General features: G+C 47.8%; 1 protein-coding gene and 1 pseudogene across 1 annotated transcript; both read left to right on the forward strand.

Moving 5' to 3' along the window:
• Positions 1-3,574: 3,574 nt before the first annotated feature.
• On the forward strand, positions 3,575-5,346 carry LOC119306646 (annotated as a pseudogene).
• Positions 5,347-9,886: 4,540 nt separating this feature from the next.
• LOC119305122 lies at positions 9,887-10,403 on the forward strand. Its single transcript, XM_037581730.1, has 2 exons — positions 9,887-10,015; positions 10,097-10,403. Exons 1-2 carry the CDS (start codon positions 9,893-9,895, stop codon positions 10,364-10,366), a joined length of 393 nt encoding a protein of 130 aa, XP_037437627.1. The 5' UTR covers positions 9,887-9,892; the 3' UTR covers positions 10,367-10,403.
• The last annotated feature ends 11,682 nt before the right edge of the window (positions 10,404-22,085 follow it).

The following is a 22,085-nucleotide window of genomic DNA, read 5'->3' on the forward strand; positions in this document are numbered from 1 at the left end:
GTCGCGCGGGAGAGAGAAGGTGAGGATGTTAGGAGGAGCTCTGCGTTTGGACCACTGGCGATGACTCTGGCGCCTGGGGGGTCAAGGGCACGCCCAACATCACCACCAGGCACTGGCCGGTGGTCACGCATAGCCGATGTTGTCGATTGCTTGAACTCTGGCTCGTTGGCCGCTCCGTTTTCGCCGGCTACCCCGCACAATTTGTATGAAATCTCTAAAGCTTCAAGCAGTGCTTGTACATCAACCATGTTGTGAAGTACGAGTCAAATTGGTTTTTCTTTTGTTGTTTTGTTGTGTGATTTGATCTAATTTGGGAACTGTTTGGTGATGACACTATTTTTTTTTCTCTCAGCGGCAGTTGATCAGTGGTGAATTGAATTGGACTATGCACATAACAAATTTGTTCTCTCAGTAGCTGTTGCTCACTAAAAAGTTTGAGCCTACTAGGTAGTTTCCTAGTTGAAAAATGCAAATGCAACTAGTTTCCTAGTTTTAACTCACTTGCTGGTCAAGCAGTTTTCTAGAGTTGTGCAAATGCAACTTACAGGTTCTGTAAAATTATGTACCGATAAGTGTCTCATCATGATCTTTGGCCTGCAATCTCGCCACCTACATGTGTTTTTTGAAACTAGGAACAAAAGTGCAGAGGAAAATAGTTCAGATTACATTCATGTACTACTTGTCTTGGTTGTGCTAATTTCATTCCTGCATCTGCATGTATCCGCTAGTGTTTAAGATGGCTCCATTTATTTCCAACTTCTGCTCTGAATCTTGCCGTCGCCGTGCATGCATGGGACTGTTGTGCATGAGTTAAGTTGTCCTGGAAACCTCAGGCAGCATGTGACACCGCTCATGGCCACCAACTGCATTGTTAGAACCAAAGTTATCCGTGCCCACTTCTCACTGAACATCAACTTCTGCATGTAAATTTCAGCAGATATCACAGAAAAGTAAAGATCAAGAGAAGATTAGCTTACAGGAAGGGGTGGCAAGCTTTAGTGTGCGGAAGCATATGTCGTATAGAGCTTCACTGTCAAGCACCATACACTCATCAGCATTCTCAACGAGTTGGTGAACAGAAAGTGTAGCATTGTATAGCTCAACAACGGTGTCTGAGACCTTTGGTGACGGGAAGACAGAGAAGGTCAGCATCATTCGGTCAGGGTACTCCTCCCAAATCTTAGAAATAAGAAGGGTTCCCATCCCAGATCCAGTGCCTCCACCCAAAGAATGGCAAACTTGGAATCCTGTAAAGGAAGCAAATAAAGCCACGCTATTATTCACAAATGGAAGTGACGATGCAGCACGCAAAATTGGACATCTGTAGTGAACTGCAAAAGAGTAGAAAGGGTGCAGCAACACTCCAAGGACACAAACAGTCTAGCAATGTCACCATGTGCTCCACAAAAGAGGAGTTGATGAGCAATCAAGTTAGATCAGTAATGCTACACAAACATGTTACTTGGGCCTGCCACATTAAATAGTACACCAAAATAACTAGGGATGACCAAAGGAATGGAGCTAAAGACTTCTTTATTCATCATTTAGATATGGACTCCATTTTGTATAGGTAATGTTGACCAAAGAACCCAGCTCAGGTATGACAGTTGCTAATTTAGTTTTTCAACAGGGCATCGACGGGTGCAAAGTGGAACCTCAAGCAAGCCAGTCCAATCCTACCTACTTCAATAGAATATCAGTCCTGCCGACAATCGAGATTGGTGAAGCTAGCTAGGTGCTTATCCCGGATAGCTAAATTATTTTTGACTAGCTCATGCAGACGATCCCTTAAAGCTATGCGCCAACAGTAACATCACAAACAGACCACACATCGTTGCCATCATTCTGGGCATCCATACCGAAAAAGGGTTTCCCCCGCTTTTTATTCCAAAGCAACCAACACCGAGTACAGATAACGCTGTGGCAAGCAACACAACACACCAAGAAAAGAAGAAGAAGAAACAAATGCCAACCACGGCAGCTCGGCAAAGCGCAGATGACCCGCCACCGCGGCGCCCACAGGAGACAAATTACCACAGACCGAGGCTCCGATCCGCCGCGTACCAAGCAGCACCTCCAAGAAGGAATGCGACGCCGACGACGCTGCTGCCCGAACGAGTCCTCAGGTTTCACCGGGCACGCGGAGGGAGGTGGGGGGTGGATACCACCGACACCCATCAGGAAGGAATGGCGGCACCCGCAGGTGTCACCGCGTCGGGGCCGAAACCGGCAGGGATTTCTCCCGCATTCCAACCCCCAACTGCCCAACCAGACGGAACCGACCCGCCAAACCGTCGCCATCACCATGCGCCAACGCAGTAGCGCCGCCACCCACGCCGCCTCACTATGAACACCACCACGAGGCCAAGAGGACCGGAGAGAAGCTCACCACGACGGGAGTAGCAGCATCGACGCCGAAACCACCTCCACCGCCATCGTGCGGGAGGCCCGTGCCTTCGGCACCGTCGCGGTAGCCGTCCTAACACGGCAGCGGGGCATGCCGAGCCACCCCGGCCTAGCCAGGCCCGAAGCGGGCCCGTTAAGCCCCGCCAGCCGCGATGCAGCAGGCCGGCGTCGTCGCCGCCGACACCCAGCCACTCGTCGCATCTCCCCCGCCTCCCAGAAGCCACACCGGAGCCATCCCCGCCGCCGGCCCGCCCAGGCCTAGATGGGGCCCGAAGGGCCCAGATCTGGGCCGAGCGAACGACGCCAGATCCCGCCGCTGCGCCGCCTCGCCGCCAACGGCGGCGCCGCCGCCCAGTAGCTCGCTGCATGCGCCGCGGAGCCCCGCCGCACCGCCACCGCCTAGATGCACCCCCCGGCACAGCTCCGCCCGCGCCGGAGAGCGACCGGGAGGGGAAGGGCCAGGAGGCCGCCGCCACCAGCAACCCTGGGGTCAAGCCGGCCGCGGGCGCCGGCGCCGGCGGCGAGAAGGAAGGAGGGAGGGGGGAGCCTGGAGGGAGGAGGCCCGATGCGCGGCCGGTCATCCGCGGGGAGGGCGGGGGGGTCGCGAGAGAGAAGGGGCTCTCGTAATACAACTTTATGTTTTCTGCTACCTACCTGCGTTTGATCTCTGGGCATCCATAGGAGCACGGTTAGTAGGAGCGTGTGGCAGACGAGCGGCCGCACCTCCTGCCCGCTGGAGCCATTTTAAGAAACTTGTAGTAGACTTTACATGGGGTGAGAGTGAGATTAATACTTGAATATGAGAAATAACCAACTACCACCTAGCTAAACCGTTTTAGCATTCATACATCACCTCATTTAAAAAAAGAAGAAGAGTTGGACGTATCAATTATTACGCTGCAACTTGCATTTAGAGTTTACTTGGGAGTTGGGATTCGAACAATTATTCATCCATGCACCGCACACATCAGATGCTGACATTTGTACGCGTTTATAGGAGTCCACTACACTATATGGCAAGGCACAATTCATTTCATATAAGGAAAAGCTCAGGGGCTCTGCAGTCGGCACACTCACACAAAGTCTCCAAATTAAGCAAGTGATGGCGCGAGCCATGCATCCAATACTGGTCCTAGTGTTCTTTCTAGAACTAATTGTCTTCTTGGTGATGGCATTGGCACCCGCCATGGGTGGCACCATGTCGCTGGCGGCTGGCGCTGCCAGGCTGCCCTGACAAGTGTGGCGATGTGCTCATCCCTTACCCCTTTGGTGTCGGGGCTCAATGCTCCGCAGTCAGCCTCAACAGCTTCTTCAATCTTGACTGTAAAAACGCCTCTCACCCGCCACGGCCAACGGCGGGGGGCCCGGCCGACATAGCTGTTGACGTCGTTGATATCTCACGGGAGCATGGTGAGATCCGGATGCTCATCCCGGTCAGCTACATCTGCTTCACATCAAGTGCCGTAGTATCGGCCACCAACAACGATACTGTGTGGTTCAGCCTGCAGGACACACCGTTCATCCCATCCCCTGGACGGAACCGCTTCACGGTCATTGGCTGCAACACCATGGGGGTTGTTAGCGGTTTCCGTGGGGTCAGAAGTCAGTACCTCGCTGGCTGCTATTCTTACTGTGATGGTGCGTCAGAAGATGGATCGCCGCGCACCAGGACAGGCTGCTGTGAGGTGTCCATCCCGACCAACCTCGCCGTCATCGGGCTGGCCTTCTCGACTAACAGTAGCAGTGTGTGGGGATTCAACCCATATGCTTCTACGCCATGGTCGCCGAGGTCGGGTGGTACAGCTTCCGGCGCCGTGACCTTGTCGGCAAGCTTGGGTTCATCAATGAGAGGGCGAAGAATGGTGCACCTATCATCGTGAACTGGAGGGCTCAGATTATACGTCGATACTGTTTGCATACTCACAGAAAAAGAGATCAGGATAGCCACTGATAACTACAACGAAGATCGAGTTCTTGGATGCGGCGGTCATGGAATGGTCTACAGGGGTACCTTGGATGACCTCAGAGAGGTTGCCATAAAGAAGTCCAAAGTAATCAACGATAGCTACAGGGACGAGTTTGTAAATGATAATCATAATCTTGTCGCAGATCAACCACCGGAACATCGTGAGGTTACTTGGCTGTTGCCTGGACATAGATGTCCCAATGTTGGTCTACGAGTTCGTCGCCAACGGGACGCTGTATGATTTTCTTCACGGCAGTCCTGATCACAATCCTTCACCAATTCCATTCGATCTCCGCCTGAAGATTGCAACACAATCAACAGAAGCTCTTGCGTACTTGCACTCATCAACATCTCGCACGATTCTACATGGGGATGTCAAATGTTCCAACATTCTATTGGATGATCAGCATGATGCCAAGGTTGCGGACTTTGGGGCATCGGCGCTCAAGTCCATGGATGAAAGTGAGTTCATCATGCTTGTCCAGAGAACCCTTGGCTACCTCGACCCCGAGAGCTTCATGAGCCACCTCCTCAGTGACAAGAGCGATGTCTACAGCTTTAGGGTCGTTCTCCTCGAGCTGTTGACGAGAAAGAAAGCTCTATACACTGATTACAACTCCAGCGAGAAGAGATCATTGTCCCATAATTTTCTCCTTATGTTTCGCCAAAACAAGCACCAAACAATGCTGGATTCTGAGATCACAGATGATGATGCGGCCATGGTGGTCGTCGAGAAGCTTGTCATCCTCACTGTTGACTGCCTGAGTGTGAGAGGGGAGGACAGACTGACGATGAAGGAAGTCGCGGAGCGGCTGCGGGTGCTTTGGAGACACCAGATACATGCTTCCGGTGCTGGCGAAAACGGTTGTGAGTTTGATAGCAACTATGGAATATGGCCGTCATCTGTAATTCTTCCTTTGGACGAGATGACAGACGGAAGCTTGGAGATGTGCAAACTGGTGCGGGACATATAGGTGTTTTGTCGTCTGTACACTTCATCCCTGTGTCTGAGAGATGTAACTAGACAAAAATATTTATTTTTGAACTTATTTATAGCTTTGGACAATATACGTGCAGATCATATACTTCAGTCAAGTACAAAGAAACGGTGAAGCTGGAGACATGAATTCAGGTATACTACCTGTTCTTTTTCTAAATGTAAACGAAAATCAACTCATTAGAAAAAGAATACAAGGAAAATAATATATGATATGCTGTTAAGAATAATGGGCTTCTTTTCTAATATACATGTGTAGCTTTTCTTCTTCTTGCTTTTCATTTTTTTGACAGCAATACAGGTGTAGCTAGGAGTACATATACATGTGTCTGTGTGCAGCTTCGACGAAAAAAATGCCACACAAGTTCTTACTTTTTTTTTGAAATAATTCTTGTATTACTAAATAATTAGCGTCTACAACCATGTCTGATAATGTCCAAGACCTTCTCTGGAGCAGATCCAAATCATTTACTGGAGTAGTTCGTAGTGGTTCAGATGAGAGATTCGGCAGTCTTTGGATAAGAGAGATTTGGAATTCTTTTAGTTCATAAGGGTTTGGATGAGAGATTGGGCAGTCCTATGGATGTCGTGATGAGCAATGTGTGTTCCTTTCCACTTCTGATGACATTTTGTGGTACCGAATGTGTGGTTCCTTATCCAGTACAGCTTGAATGAATTTTGGTTTGAATTTGATGGATCTGGTTGCTCTGTTCTTATTGGTCTAGAGATCTCTGCTTAATTACAGTGATTGTTTGCTGAACTTTTGGTCTTGCTTGTGCTAATTTCGTTCATGCATGCATCAGTACTGTTTAAGATGGCTCAGACTGCTTCTAGGTTACTTCCAACTTTTGCTCTGAATCTTGCCGTGCATGCATGGGAATGTCGTTCTGCTGGTAAGATTCTGTTGAAGTTTGAACCGCATTTGTGTTTGAACTGCATAGGATGCCCCAAACTCGCTGCAGCGATCATTTTGTGCTTGTTCTGTTAAGAGGTACTAAAGTGAGTTAGCAGATGATCCCTTTTTTTTCTTTCTTTTTTGAATAATCTATGATGATCCTTTCCCCAGATGATCGACAATGCAGATGATATTGTGATGGTTTGATCTGCAGTATCTATGTGTACTTCTGTTTGTTGTGGTCATCATTATTATCTGCATATTCTTTGTTTTGCATTATGGGCTATGCAGAGCAATTGTTATACGGGGGATGAAGCTAACTGGAAATATTTGATACTCCCCTTTTTGGTTTTGACTCACGAACCTACGGTGATCATCATGTTTGCGTCCTGTGATGGCTTGACCTGCAGGTTCTTTGTTACTTCCGTTTGCTCCATCGATTTTTTCTTTCTTCAGATCATATGCGAGGGGTTAATTTGCTAGGTTCTTGATTTTCTTTCTGGGTCGACATGTCTCATGTGTTGAGAGTTTCAAATTTTTGTTCTGTTATTTTTTCATACGCTCAGAACAAATTAAACAGTGCTGGCACACATTCTTAACACAACTAACTGGCCATGTAGGCCCTGGCTCGGCTAGTCCAACAACATCTGGTCAACCATTTACTTTCCAAATTAAAGAAAAAACTAAAGAAAATGGTTCGGGTTTGTTGTCCTGTCTAGGAATTAGAAAAAGTGTGGAAGGATAGAAAGCTCACTAGAGGATGATGATGCCTTGAAAACTTGCGGTGATGGATAGCACATGGTGCTTCATCACTTTATGCCTTATTAAAAACTTGCGTGGTTCGATAGCACATGATGCCTCATCACTTTGTGACTTATTAAAAACTTGCGGGTTGGATAGCACATGATGCCTCATCACTTTATGCCTTAGTAAAAACTTGTGTGGTTGGATAGCACATGATGCCTCACCACTTTATGTCTTAGCAAAAATTTGCGGAGTTGGATAGCACATGATGCCTCACCACTTTATGCCTTAAAGAGACATGTCATCAATCGTCAACAACCTTCTTTTTAATTAATAAGGATCATGCTGAATTTTGTAGACCTTTGAAGCCCCATCTCCCTTTCTAGCCTGAAAATGACAAAGAAGATACTCCCTCCGCCCCATTTGAGTAATGAATAGTAATTGGGTTTGTAATAAAAGAACTTAATTGATGGCCTGTAAAAAGTTGAGGCTGGACACGTGGTGGGTGCTGAGGTGGGCCCACGGCATTGCTTTGCTTCGCTTTGTCTCGCTCGAATCGCCTCGGCTTGTTAAAAAGCTCCAAGATGATCGACCCTGTCGTTGGCATAGGATCCGGGAAGCACGCCTTCAGCATCCGTTTCGTTTGTCCAGCGACAGTGAGTCACTCCCCTCTACCTCTTAACTTTGTCTTTCGACGTCTCCATCAAATGTTGGAAACCTCTATCCTCCTTCTTTCCTTTTGAAATGATTTCTCCTGCAAAAATAAAATAAAATTGAACTAATCTTGTGCTCTTGTCCTAGAGGCTAGAGCTAGCTAGGTTGGATCCAGCATGGACGTCGAGGGCGAGACCATGCGCAAGAAGAAGATCCCGGTCCCGGATGCTGCCCGGATGGTCAGCGCTTGGGCGCTCTTCACCGCTTGCGTCTTCCTCGCCTCCTTCGCCCTCGCCTGCTACCACGTCCCGTATATGCCACTAGAAAAAAAAGGAATAATTACACTAGTTGAATTTATTTATTTTTGCAACGGATAGTTGAATATATACGACCGTGCGGGTGCAGCTAATACGACCTTGCTATTCCTTTGGTCCTATATAGGAGTATAATACAAAAGTGTATTTCTCACTAGTATAGTGTGTCAAAAGTACTTTTATATTAGGAAAACGTTGGCAGCCGGTGCGCCGGTCGAACGAAGCGCCAGTCGCGTCCACGCACGAAGCGTTATCCTCTCGTTTAGGCAGCCACGTGGCGTGGTGGCCCACGAAGCTAGTTTTCCTTCCCCTCCCTTTCTTTTTTCTCTCTCACCCTGTGCCTTATCCCCTGCCCCAGCCTCCTTTTTCTCCAGCGAGGCAGTACGCCGGCGTAATTAGTGGAGCTAGTGCATCGCGTACCACTCGATTCCGGCGAGCGCATCCGCCATGCCCCCTCCTTTAACTGCCTACCTTCTCTCCTCCCCCACCCCCACCCCACCCCGCCCCCCAAATCCTCCTCCATGCCATGGCCGTGCACCACATCCGCGTCGTCCTCCTCTCGCCGTGGTCATGGCGCCCGCCTAGATCCTTCCCGCCTGGCTGTGCTACAACCGCCGACCAGTCATGCTACAACTGGCCATCGGATATGCTGCATCCGGCGACGGGGAGGTCGTGGCTGCCGCCGCCGACGATGCAATTTTTTTGGTACAACCAGCAATGGAAAAAGCTACCAGCAACCGACGGATTTGTTGCAACCGGTGTTGCGATTTGCCAGAACCGGAGACCACGTTTGCTGGAAGCGACCGTCGCAAGATTGATGAAATGATGCAACCATCCTGGTAGTTTGCTGGAACCATTGTCATGGTTTGCTGGAACCGGCTTTTTCTCCCTCGATGGTGACCATGGTGACCGCGGTGACCGCGGCGCATGCAATGCGTTTTCCCCTCTCTATTTTTTTGGCTGGAACAAGTGTCTTTTTTTGCTGGAACCAGACACAGTTTTTGCTACCATCACTTTTTGATTTGCTGGACCAGTCCAAATTTTGCTACAACCGTATTTTAATTTTGCTGGAAGCAGCCTATTTTTTGCTACAACCGTCTCCTGGTTTTGCAACGGCGGTCATGTTGGAAACCGTTGGTAGCGGGAGGGATTCCACTGTTGGCGACCGGAGTTGCAACAGAGGGGGCTGCAAACCATCGACGTTTTTTTTGCTGCAACGGGGCATTTTTTGTTTGCTGGAACTAGTCAATCGTCAGCGAGGCGGAGCTGCATCCATGACGTGCATAGGCGGCTGGCGAGCGTGGATCTCCGGCGAGCGCGGGCGGCCGACAGGCGCGGTTCTGCGGGCGGCCAGAGTGGCGAGCACGGGCGGCCAGATCGGTGAGCGGGGTTCTCCCTTTGAACTTTGCAGTGAATTTTGTAGACCTTTGAAGCCCCATCTCCCTTTCTAGCCTGAAAATGACAAAGAAGATACTCCCTCCGCCCCATTTGAGTAATAAATAGTAATTGGGTTTGTAATAAAAGAACTTAATTGATGGCCTGTAAAAAGTTGAGGCTGGACACGTGGTGGGTGCTGAGGTGGGCCCACGGCATCGCTTTGCTTCGCTTTGTCTCACTCGAATCGCCTCGGCTTGTTAAAAAGCTCCAAGATGATCGACCCTGTCTTTGGCATAGGATCCGGGAAGCACGCCTTCAGCATCCGTTTCGTTTGTCCAGCGACAGTGAGTCACTCCCCTCTACCTCTTAACTTTGTCTTTCGACGTCTCCATCGAATGTTGGAAACCTCTATCCTCCTTCTTTCCTTTTGAAATGATTTCTCCCGCAAAAATAAAATAAAATTGAACTAATCTTGTGCTCTTGTCCTAGAGGCTAGAGCTAGCTAGCTTGGATCCAGCATGGACGTCGACGGCGAGACCATGCGCAAGAAGAAGATCCCGGTCCCGGATGCTGCCCGGCTGGTCAGCGCTTGGGCGCTCTTCACCGCTTGCGTCTTCCTCGCCTCCTTCGCCCTCGCCTGCTACCACGTCCCCTGGGACCTGGTATGTACCTACTACGACCCGTCTATAACCCCTTGGATGCTTCGGCCGGCCGATCCAAATCCATCATGCATGTTCATGCAGTGCGTCCAGTCGACGGACATTACCGGGATGGTGTACTGCGCTGCGACTCAGGCGGCCGTGGCGGCGCTGGCGCTGCTGCTACCAGGCCGCCACCTCTACGTCCGCACTGTCCTCGCGGACCTCGCGCTCGTGCTCACCATCGTCGTCCACATTGTCCTTATGATGGCTGCCGAGACCGACCACACCGTCAAGATCTACTGGACCATCGTCTTCATGGCGGGCGACTCTGCCAGCTTCCTGGCCGTCTTCTTGGGAGGTGAGGAGGATTGAGGACCGATTAGTTCAGCTCTTTAGATGAGGCACTGATGAGTAGTTGTATGATTCTATCTTATGCATGATGTGAGGACCTCTTCTTGGACTCAATAAGCACTTCGATGATATAATAAACCGGCTGTTGAACCGGATACTCTTTACCTGCCTCCTTGCGCTCCACCACAATAGCCACGCTGACAGCCCGGGCATTAGCAGCCACATATAACAGCTATGGTTCCTTATCAATGGGGGCAGCAAGGACAGGCGGCTCGGCCAATTGCTTCTTCAGATCCTCAAACGCCGCATTAGCAGCATCACTCGAGACAAAGTTATCTGTCTTTTTCATCATCTGATATAGAGGAATAGCCTTCTCCCCCAACCGGCTGATAAACCGGCTCAGTGACGCAATTTGACCCGCCAGACATTGAACATCATTGATACATGCCGGTTTAGCCAACAAGGTAAAAGCTTTGATCTTCTCCGGATTAGCTTCAGTGCCCTTGTTAGACACCAGAAAACCCAAAAGCTTGCCTGCCGGAACACCGAAGACACACTTGGCTGGGTTAAGCATCATTTTGTAAACCTGGAGGTTATCAAAGGTTTCCTTCAGATCATCTGTCAATGTCTCCTTCTTCCTTGACTTCACCACAATATCATCCACATAAGCATGAACATTGCGTCCAATCTGATCATGAAGACAATTCTGCACACATCGCTGATAAGTCGCCTGGGCACTCTTGAGCCCAAAAGGCATAGATACATAGCAGAAGGCTCCAAAGGGAGTTATAAACGATGTCTTCTCCTGGTCCTTAACCGCCATCTTGATTTGATGATAACCAGAATAAGCATCCAAAAAGCTCAAACGCTCACAACCCGCCGTTGCATCAATGATTTGATCAATCCGAGGAAGAGCAAAAGGATCAGCTGGACAAGCCTTGTTCAAATCTATGTAATCCACACACATGCGCCAAGTGCCATTCTTTTTAAGCACCAGCACCGGATTAGCCAGGCACTCAGGATGAAAAACTTCAATGATAAACCCCGCTGCCAAGAGCCGGGCTACCTCCTCACCAATAGCCTTTCGCCTTTCTTCATTGAAGCGGCGAAGAAACTGCTTGACCGGTTTAAACTTGGGTCAATATTGAGAGTGTGCTCAGCGAGTTCCCTCGGTACACCTGGCATGTCATAAGGTTTCCATGCAAAGATGTCCCAGTTCTCACGGATAAACTCGATGAGCGCGCTTTCCTATTTCGGATCCAGGTTAGTGCTGATACTAAACTGCTTGGATGAATCGCCAGGAACAAAGTCAACCAGCTTAGTCTCATCAGATGATTTAAACTTCAGGGCCGGATCATGCTCTGTAGTTGGTTTTTTCAAAGAGGTCATATCTGCCGGATCAACCCCATCTTTGTAGAACTTCAACTCTTCTGTTGCACAAACCGACTCAACATAGGCCGCATCACCCTCTTCGCATTCCAAAGCGACCTTGCGGCTGCCATGAACCGTGATGGTTCCCTTATGACCTGGCATCTTGAGTTGTAGATAAACATAACAGGGCCTTGCCATGAATTTAGCATAAGCCGGCCGTCCAAACAGGGCATGATATGTCCTCTGAATTTTCACCACTTCAAAGGTCAATGTCTCTGATCTTGAATCATAGTCATCTCCAAAAGCAACCTCGAGAGCTATCTTATCGACCGGATAAGCCGATTTACCCGGCACCACGCCATGGAAAATGATGTTCGACGATTTAAGATTTTGTCTCTCAACCCCATACGACGGAAGGTCTCATAATATAAGATGTTGATACTGCTCCCCCCATCCATGAGTACCTTTGTGAACTTGTAACCCCCAACCTGAGGTGCCACCACCAACGCCAGATGACCCGGATTGTCAACCGAGGGCGGATGATCCTCTCTACTCCACACAATGGGCTGTTCAGACCAGCGTAAATAACGGGGCACCGCCGGTTCAACAGAGTTCACCGCCCTTTTATGAAGCTTGTGATCGCGCTTGCACAGGCTAGTGGTGAACACATGATATTGACCACTATTTAACTGCTGTTGGCTTTGGTAACCCGACTGTTGCTGCTGTTAATTCCCCTGTTGATTATAACCTCCCTGACTGCCCCGATTGCCTTGATTGCCATGTCCACCCTGATTACCCTGAAATCCTGAACCGGAATTACCTCCTCCATAACCCGACCCATGAGACCTGGGTCCTGAACCACCGGGCGGTCCACGATCATATCGGAAGAGATCGGAGTTTTTGAAGTCTCGCATAAAGCAATCCTTCCAGAGGTGCGTAACCGGCTTCTCCTTCGTCCCATGCTTTGGGCAAGGCTGATTTAACAGGCGCTCCAGATTCATACCTGATCCTCCGCCCCGTGGGGGTGGTTTACCCTTACGACCCTGACCATTGCCCTGCACGTTGGTATTAGCCACAAAATCAAAACTATTGTCCGCTTTACGCTTACCATTGTTTCCATGGCCAGCCGGGTTGTGCTACTGCCCCTTGGTATTGCCGTTCTTCTTTCCCTTTGCCGGCCTTTCATCCTTAGACTCGGGGTCCTTGGTACTATCAGAATTGGCATACTTAACCAGAGCTGCCATAAGTGTTCCCATGTCATTGCAATGACGCTTGAGTCGTCCCAATTTCAGCTTCAGTAACTTAAACCGACAATTGCTTTCCAACCTGATGACTGCTGAATCAACATTGATGCGGTCCGATGAATGCAAAATCTCTGAAACCCGGTGCACCCAATGGGTTGTCAATTCGTTTTCTTCTTGAACACAGGCGGCCAGATCCACAATTGACATAGGTTGCTTGCACGTGTCCTTGAAGTTCATTATAAACCGGGCTTTTAACTCAGCTCATGACCCAATGGAGTTAGCTGGCAACCTTTTCAGCCAAGTGCGAGCTGTTCCATCCAACATCATGGTAAAGTACTTAGCACATGCCGCTTCATATACATCCAGCATCTCCATTGCCATCTCATAGCTTTCAACCCACGACTCAGGGGGTAAATTGGAAGTGTAATTGGGTACCTTCCGCGGACCTTTGAAATCCTTAGGTAACCGCACATTACGTAGATTCGGAGTGAGACAGGTCACCCCCCAAGAACTTAAAGTAACACCTCGTTCCACGGAAGTCGTTGGACAAACCGGAGTGAGCTGACGGTGCACGTACTGCACGGCTAACTCGGCTTCTCGACGCACTCTGCCATTATTCACCACATCTTGAGCATTTGCACCGCCCCCCGCCGGTTTAGGCCTCCAAGGGGCATTACGATTCCACTCGGTGCTCAATACAGCCGGTTCATCCATGTGCCTGTTGTAACTCCGGCTCGGACGTGGGGTTGAATGAAATATAAAAAAGTGTGATTTCTGTGTAGATTGTGTTTATGTTTTGATATTATTTTGTTTTAGAGTTTTTTCTCATTCTATTTCTACTTAAAGGGTAGTACCAATGTCAGTAATCCATTAGTTGTTAGAAAACTCGAGTGTTCGATTATGTTTGTTTTTGTTTTCTTGAATCGTATGGGCTACAAGTGCATCCATGCATGTATAACCGTCGCTGGTCCAGGCCAACTGGTGTGGTGAGGTCCGTCTCCATCACAATTAATTATTCAATTCACTACTTGTACTCAGTTATCCGGTTGTTAAAAGTGACTTACCCAATATCTGTGTAAATTTTGCGCAATTTTTTTATTGTTTGTTTAGATTTTTTTTCTTTTATTTCTTCTTCAAGGGTAATATTACTCCCAATTATTCATTTTAGCTTAGATGACTTCGCTATTATGATTTTTTAGTTTATATTTTATTTTATTTCTTCCTTAAGGGCTTTATTATATTTTCTTAGTTTTCTCTTTTTTAATTTTATTGTGATCAAGGCGTCTCCTGATTTGGGGTGCATTGAGTACTCACTGCCTTGAAATACCCCCATAAAAGTTGTCCCATATTCTAAATAAAATCATCATATCAGCACAACATATGTTTACTATACTACAAAATATCGAAATCAAATTAAATATAGTAATAAAGTAAATAATTAAATAAGACAAATTGAATATTTACAGTGATGCTTGGCCATATTCATAACACAATTAAATTAGCTACTATTCACCCACATATATTTTTCATTGAACCATGTCTAAAATTAGAATTAGAATTAGAATTGCCCTTATATTCCTATATGTAATTGTGATTGTACTAAAAGAACTGAGAACTTTATTCTCTCAACTATTTGGGGAGTATAGGCTCCTTCATGAGCTACTTAAATCGGATACATTTGTCCCCCAACTCCTGACATTTTCTAGCTTTTTTCCTGAAAGTGGCTTTAATCATCACAATGGTAGATTTATCTCATGTGGTGCCTAGATAAAAGTTACCTTCAAAGATTATTTCTTTGGATATTTTTATCTTATTTACAAAAATCTTAAAATATAAAAAAGTAAATATAATGATAAGAAATTTAAATAACTAAAAAATTGGAGATTTAGTGAAAAGAACATTTTAGTTTTTTCTTAAAATTGTATGTTCTTTCATATTTTTGATGATTTTAAGAACATATGGTTGTTTTTTTAATATGGAAAAATAATTTCCAAAGTTAAAGTTGTGTGATGTGTCTTACACAAAGGTGTCACATGATCAAAATGTTTAAACGGTGAAACCCACAAGAGAGAACAAATATACATAGTATTAAGAGTTCATCAATAAAATTATCTGTTGGAATAACTGGAGGACGAAATCGAGAAAAAAATATTATAGAGACCAAAAAAATATTTGTCCTAAGAAATAACTTTCTTTAACGTTTATTTTCTAAAATTATTTGGATTTTCGAAAGATTTTTTAGAGGGTTTGATGTAGTAGCTAGGTGCCCTCGCATTTTGCAAGGGCCACTGTTTTAGTTAGTAAAATAATACAAACCCGGCTGTTCTAGTTAGCTACTATGCAGACCTACACCTGAATCTATGTTACCCCCAGCCCCGTCGATCAAGAGTGTGGTCAGGTCAGGTCACTCTGCATCAAAAAATCCGGCCGGACCAAAATCACAGCTGGTCACACGACTCACACCTGAACCCCGGCGGAATACATTCATGGTGACGGTGGTGACGGTGGCTTGGTGTGCTTGCTTCTGGAGGAGTCTTGCTGTACTGTTAAGTTTTCCTTTCTGCGAAAGAAACAAGAAGAAAGACTTTTAAAGATGGAACACGCATTCATCGAGAGGGAGGGTGAGTAGATCCAACGAGCTAGAGCTAGGGGAGACGGAGGGGGAGGGGACTCACCCTCACTGCTCTGCTCGGATGGCTATGGCTTGGTGGTGCCGGCTGGAGCGCTAGCTAGTAGCTACTTGGGAGCTGTTTATGTAGCCTCTTGACGCAGCGGCTATACTTGGGTCCGTATGCGTCTTGACTCTTGACAAAGAAATTAATGCGATACAATGCATGGCATGGCACTGACAACCGAGCTAGCTCATTTTAGCCGCGCCCTAGCTTTTTCATCTAGCTAGTGTGGCTTCTACTCGATCGAGTAGCTAGCATACGCCTATGCATCTTGCCCATTTGGCAGTCCCAGAAATAATGTGCCGGTTTGCTGGCCATGCTCCATGACTAGAGCAGAGCTACATGCATGTCACTGCAATGCTCTATCTTTACCAAGAACGGACGAGAGGTGGGGCTCCAGTGCTTAACAACGTTTTCTACACCAACGACCCGTCAATAATAACCTAAAAAGGGTGATAATGACGGCTGACAATGACCTACACGTCTCCATCACCAATCTTTTTCTTTTGGCCAGCTCAACAAACCAAACCAAATCTATGCAAAACAACAATCAAATCATACCTGCTCAAGCTTGACAGCGAGCAACCGAGCCAGCTAGTTTGCTTTCTCCAGGTGAAATGGTCACTATTTGTCCCTTTCGAACACATGGAAGATCAATCCATCAAAAATCCAACTTCAGAGGTTTCAACGCTTGAAACATCCTGGCTAATTAATCCCTCACATGCAAGCTCAAGAAAAAACATATCCCTAGCATGCTCACAATTCACCGAACGACTATTACTATGGTCGATAAAATTGATGCAGCATCAAATAAGATTCTAAGGGCATCTGCAACGCTGGCCCACAAACTGCCCGCATCTGGCCAGACCTATTTGTCGTCCAACACCGTACTTTATCATTCTGCAGTAGTGTGAACCGCCGTCAAGTAGGACTCTGACACCCCCGGCCCACTCAAATCCCCCTTCTGGCCCACTTCTCATCCTTTCCTGCTCGGTCTCGCTTGCTTTGCATCCACACTCTCCTTGCCTACCGCCGCCGTTGTGCCTCTCCGGCGGCCACCGAGACATCGTAGGGCGTCGTAGCCCCTACCAACGCCTCCATCATCATCCCAGGATCTCTCTGTTGCCCTCATCCAACAATTATTTTACGTTTGTGCGAATGCCAAGAGGTTCAACTCTCGCTGGGCACTAGTGATGGCATCCGGTGGAATGTCACTGCCGATGGATACTACTCCGCCGCAACCGCTTATCTGATGCAGTTTGCTGGATTGATCAACTTGGACATGTCACGGTTAGTTTGGAAGATCTGGGCCCCTCAGAAGATTGTATTCTTTTCTTAGCTTAATATTCAAGATAGGATTTCGACAACAGACATATTGCTTCGCAGAGGTTGGCCCAACTGTACTATTTGTCAACTATGCAAAAGGAAAACAAAAAGCACCGCCCACCTCATGTTCAAGTGTCGTTACACTATCCGAGTTTAGAACATGGTCTGTGATAGGCTAGGAATTCAATCAATGACGCCGACATGGAGCAATCTCCAATCAATCAAGCAATGGAGGTGCTCAAACGATCGAATGCTAAGAGCATTTATAGTCGGGCACCTCAAACCAACCCCATACACCAGGGTGGGTCACCCGGTCACGGACCGGTCACGAAATTTTGACCTAGACGGGCTCCTTAAATGGGCCTCAATGCCCGGGCTGACCGACACCCAACATATCTCAAATATGGGTCACCCAGGCACGCCCGGTACGACCGCCAGGTCGGACCCGACAGCCCTACCCCACCGCAACTGCACCAAATCCACCAAACCCTTCCTCCTCCCGTCGCCCTCCAACCTTTCCCGCGCCCGAGCCCTCACTGTCCTCCGCCCTTGCTCCCTATACTCACCACCGGTCCCGATTCACCGCCAGAGATGTCGTCCAGCCCGTCCTCGGCCGCCGCGATGGACACGCGGTCCGCCTCGTCCGTCGGGGTCACTTCGTCGGCTCCGTCTTACAAGGAGGAGAACGTCGCCCAAAAATTACAGCAACCCCGGCGGTGAGAGAGAGAGATAGAGAGAGAGGCGGTGGCAGCATCGCAGGAAGATTCAGACATGGTCGAGCAGCTGTCTCCCCCGTTGCACCCGGAACCCACCCCTTCCATCCGAGCATCGACTCGGATTACGCCGTTCGACCACGTTGGGACATATGAGGATTCGACGGCCGACTGGGTCATTCCTGAGAGCTTATTGGATCCATCGTCATGGCCAACCAAGCTTTCACTAACAAGATGTCCTCAAATCTTGAGAATGCCAGACCTCTTGCCTTTGGCGTCTTCGTCTTCGTCTTCTTCTTGCTCGGATTGGCCACCAATTCATACTCCATTTCGATTGGATCTTCATTGTCATTGATCATGTTGGACAAGAACGCCCCTACATGATTGTTGTTTGCAAGCATTCATTATGTGCGAAATAAAATAGTTCTCTATGCTAAAATCTGATCGGACAGGCGCAAGGAAAACACACCGAGTCTTATTCGGTCATTCCGTCGAACATGTCGAGGCCAGCCTGAGCACTGCCGGTGCTCGTGCTCATCCGCGCCCGAACGAGCTGCGGGGAGTCACACACGTCGACCGCCGGCATCTGCGTGGGCGGAAAGCTCACCGGAATGACCCAGCCGACGGTCACATCATCCTATGTCCCAATGGAGTCGGAAAGTGTAATCCGCGTCAGTGCTCGGAGGGAAGGGGTGCGGGGATCCGGGCGCGGCGGAAGAGACAACTGCTCCACCACGCTGAACCTCGCTGCGCCACCGCCGCCTCCCTCTCGCGCTGCCGGCGTCGCCGCAACTTCCGGACGACGTTCTCCGTCTTGCAAGTCGCAGCCGACGAGCTGAGCTCGCCGACGGACGAGGCCGACAACGTCTCCGTCGCGGCAGTGTGGGTCGGGATGGACGACATCTCCGGTGGTGGATTGAGACAGGTGGTGAAGATTGGGAGCATGGGTGGACGATGGCTACGGTCCGAGCGCGGGAAAGGTTTAGTGCGACGGGAGGAGGAAGGGTTTGGTGTACTTGGTGCAATTTGGGGTGTGGTCGGGCTGTCGGGTCCGACTTGGCGGGCGTGCCCGGTCGCCCTATATCCACCTCATATTTGGGCTGGATATGGGGGGTGCCGGTCAGCCCAGGCATTTGAGGCCTGTTTAAGGAAACAACCTAGGTAAAAAAACATGACTGAACAGGGACCGGACGGCCCGCCCGGGCATCTGAGGCGGGTTTAAGGCGTTCGGTTGTGCAACAAGTGGAGGGAGGGCATCTGAGTAGGTACGAACGTCACGTGCGCGTGCACCTGAGCTACCCCGGACCGATCATCACTCTTCACTGCACGTAGTACTAAAACTAGGCAGCTGCCTGCTGCCAGGCATGGCCAACCACCAAGATAGGACCCAACCTATATGAAAACCCGAAACTGTCAGAACGTCAAAACGATCAAAATGGATTAACACATGTCACTCTGCATCCAAAATTCCAAGGAATGAAACATGTGCCTGAACCCCGATGGACTAGCCATTTCCAAGTCACATTGATAGGCCAGCGGTTGGTTGCCACAAGGAATGAACAACACAATGAATGGCAAACAGTGGCACCAACATTAATTAATACAGTAAGTACAGTAGTAATACCCAAGAAGCTAGCTGGATATAATTAAGCATACTGGTAACTCACTGATCATAATAACAACAATTCACAAGATATAATTAGAATCACTGGAACAAGCATGTGATGTGAACAGGCAGTGACAGGACGGTGGGCAGAGGAAACAACCAACCGGCCGGGAAGCTAGCTAGCTGCCTATATGCATTGCATTACTACACCCAGCCGAGCGCGTGTGCCATCTTTGGCAACGACGTAATTTCTTTCTTTCTTTGCAATGGGATGTACTCCCTCCGTTCGTAATTACTTGTCTCGGAAATAAATGTATTTAGAACTAAAATACATCTAGATACATTCATTTCTACGACAAGTAATTCCGAACGGAGGGAGTAGTACAGAAAGAAAATCAATGCGATGTGGGTGAAACGACTCAACACAGGCACATGCATACGATGCTCTACATGGCAGTCAAAAGCTAGCTAACTTATTTTAGCTGCACGGTACTCCAGTAGCATATCAAATTTTCACGATCCATTCAGTAGCTTATTTTTTTGGTCTTGATGGCCTAGTGTTAAACTACTTGCCTGATAGTTAGAGTGGTATAATTACTTGGTTACTGATGTATATGACGCTAGCTGGTACAGTTACTAGCTAGTAGAGTGGTTAGGCGTGCATTTGCCGGTTTGCTGGCAATGCTCGTGACAAGGATTGCTCTACCTTTACCAAAAAGAGTTGAGACTCCAATGCTCATTATGGTTTCTGTTTCAAAAAAAAAAAGGAAAGCTCTGCAAGCTTGACCTTTATCATCTTCTCCATAGACCCATCAAATATAGAAAAAGGGCGATAATAACTGCTGACAATGACCCATCACCTATCTTTTCTTTTTGCCGGCTCAACAAACCAAACCTATGCAAAACAATCACACCATACCTGCTCAAGCTTGGCAGCGAGCAACCGATCTAGCTAGTTTGCTTTATCCGTTTCGAACACACTAAAGGTCTTTTGTTTTTTGAAGTAAAACACATGGAAGAACAATCGATCAAAAATCTAAGTTCAGAGGTCTCAACACTTGAAACATCGTGGAATACAAAATAATAATAATAATAATAATAATAATAATAATCAAGATCCTCGTTAATTAATCCCTCACATGCAAGCTCAAGAAAAAATAAAATACCTAACATGCTCACAGCTCACTAAATGGCTATTATTATGGCCAATAAAATTTGTGTAGCATCATGTATGGTTCTAAAATATTCAGACATAACTAGGTTATCAATAAGTTTAATCGCTATAGTAAAGTAGCTTGGGCAACAATTCATATCGGAATCCATATGCACATCAAAGTTCTAGGGATATGGTTTAGAATTGATCAAGAGGGATTTTGGCACATGGAATAAAGTCAAGGTTGGCACTAAAGCGGCATACGGCCTAAGCTGCTAAAGAAAATTTAATGGTTGACATCTTAGAGCATCTACAGCTGGATATGTCAAATATGGCTCATCAAAACGCCCACGGACGCGCCCAGGCGCGTGCTCGTCCGCGGGCAGTGACCGAGCACCCCTTAAATTTCACTTCTTGCATCTGGACATCTCATACTAGATTCTCAAATCCATACAAAAGGCATGCAAACTATAAAAATCTACGTACTACATCGATCACCTAGTTACTCCTTGTCGGAGATGTCGACGATCTCCGTGCTCGGCTCCGGCAGCCTAGGCGTGGCAGGCGTGCCCGGGCGCCCCCATATCCGCCCCTTATGTGGGCGGGATACGAGGGGTGTCGGTCAGCCTGGGCGTTCGAGGAACATTTCAGGGGCCTGTCTGGGTCGAAAATCATGACCGGTCAGTGACCGGGCGGGCCGCCGAGGTGTTTGAGGCCGGTTTGGGGCGCCTGGCTGTAAATGCTTCTAGGAGCTAATCTTCACTTTATTTCCTATGCCAGAAATCCACTTGATCTATTATAAACAACTTAGCGTGCATATGTATCCTATCTGCATACATGCAGATCTGAAGGGAGGCGATTGGCAGTGCTACTTCACAGATCAGACACCGACGTTGACGTGGAAGAACAAAGACTTCATGGAAGGAAACGATTGCCGAACAAATGGATTACAACTACATACGGCAGCGATGAATGGCAAGCTTCATCCTACATAGGCAATGCAGGGGGAAGAAGATGCGATATGGCCGGACCAGCGGTTTTGAGGGGAAAATATAACTGCTTCAGGGAAGGGTATTAAACGGGCAGGTTTGTGATTCAACACTTATTGCAATGGGATAGACGGTTCAAATTACCAGATCCATTGATAAATGAGAGACACCTGTCAATTTTACTACTTATGATTGAAACATTTATCCCCTTTAGTGAAATGATATGTTCGAGGCCATGAGAACTTTGGTGCGAAACGCCAAACAACTAAACTAGTTAAGAAAATTAGAACAGAGACTCTGACAAGCATGGTGAAGAGCTCGGGCAAACATAATAAGTAAGAGGTTCTGATAAGCCAGACGTGACAAAGCACTTTCTTGAATGCATATCACTACAGACGCAACCACAAATTCATAAGAGGCTCCGGTAAATGTGCGGGTACAACGCCTAATACTATTGCGTGATAAGTTGCATAACACGCCTACCTTTTTGTCGCTTGCATGAATCCATATGTCGTGCCTGGCCCTTAGGCGGGACAAGGAGATGCCACGTTGACGGCGCAACCAACGACCATGGACAACCCGAGGTCAAACATGCATATGGGTAAGGCGCCTTCACTTGTACCTTACTTGTTTTTTGATTAGACATGAATGATTTTGTGTGTGTAC

Source organism: Triticum dicoccoides, chromosome 5B (genome assembly GCF_002162155.2).
Source record: "Triticum dicoccoides isolate Atlit2015 ecotype Zavitan chromosome 5B, WEW_v2.0, whole genome shotgun sequence".
NCBI lineage: Eukaryota > Viridiplantae > Streptophyta > Magnoliopsida > Poales > Poaceae > Triticum > Triticum dicoccoides.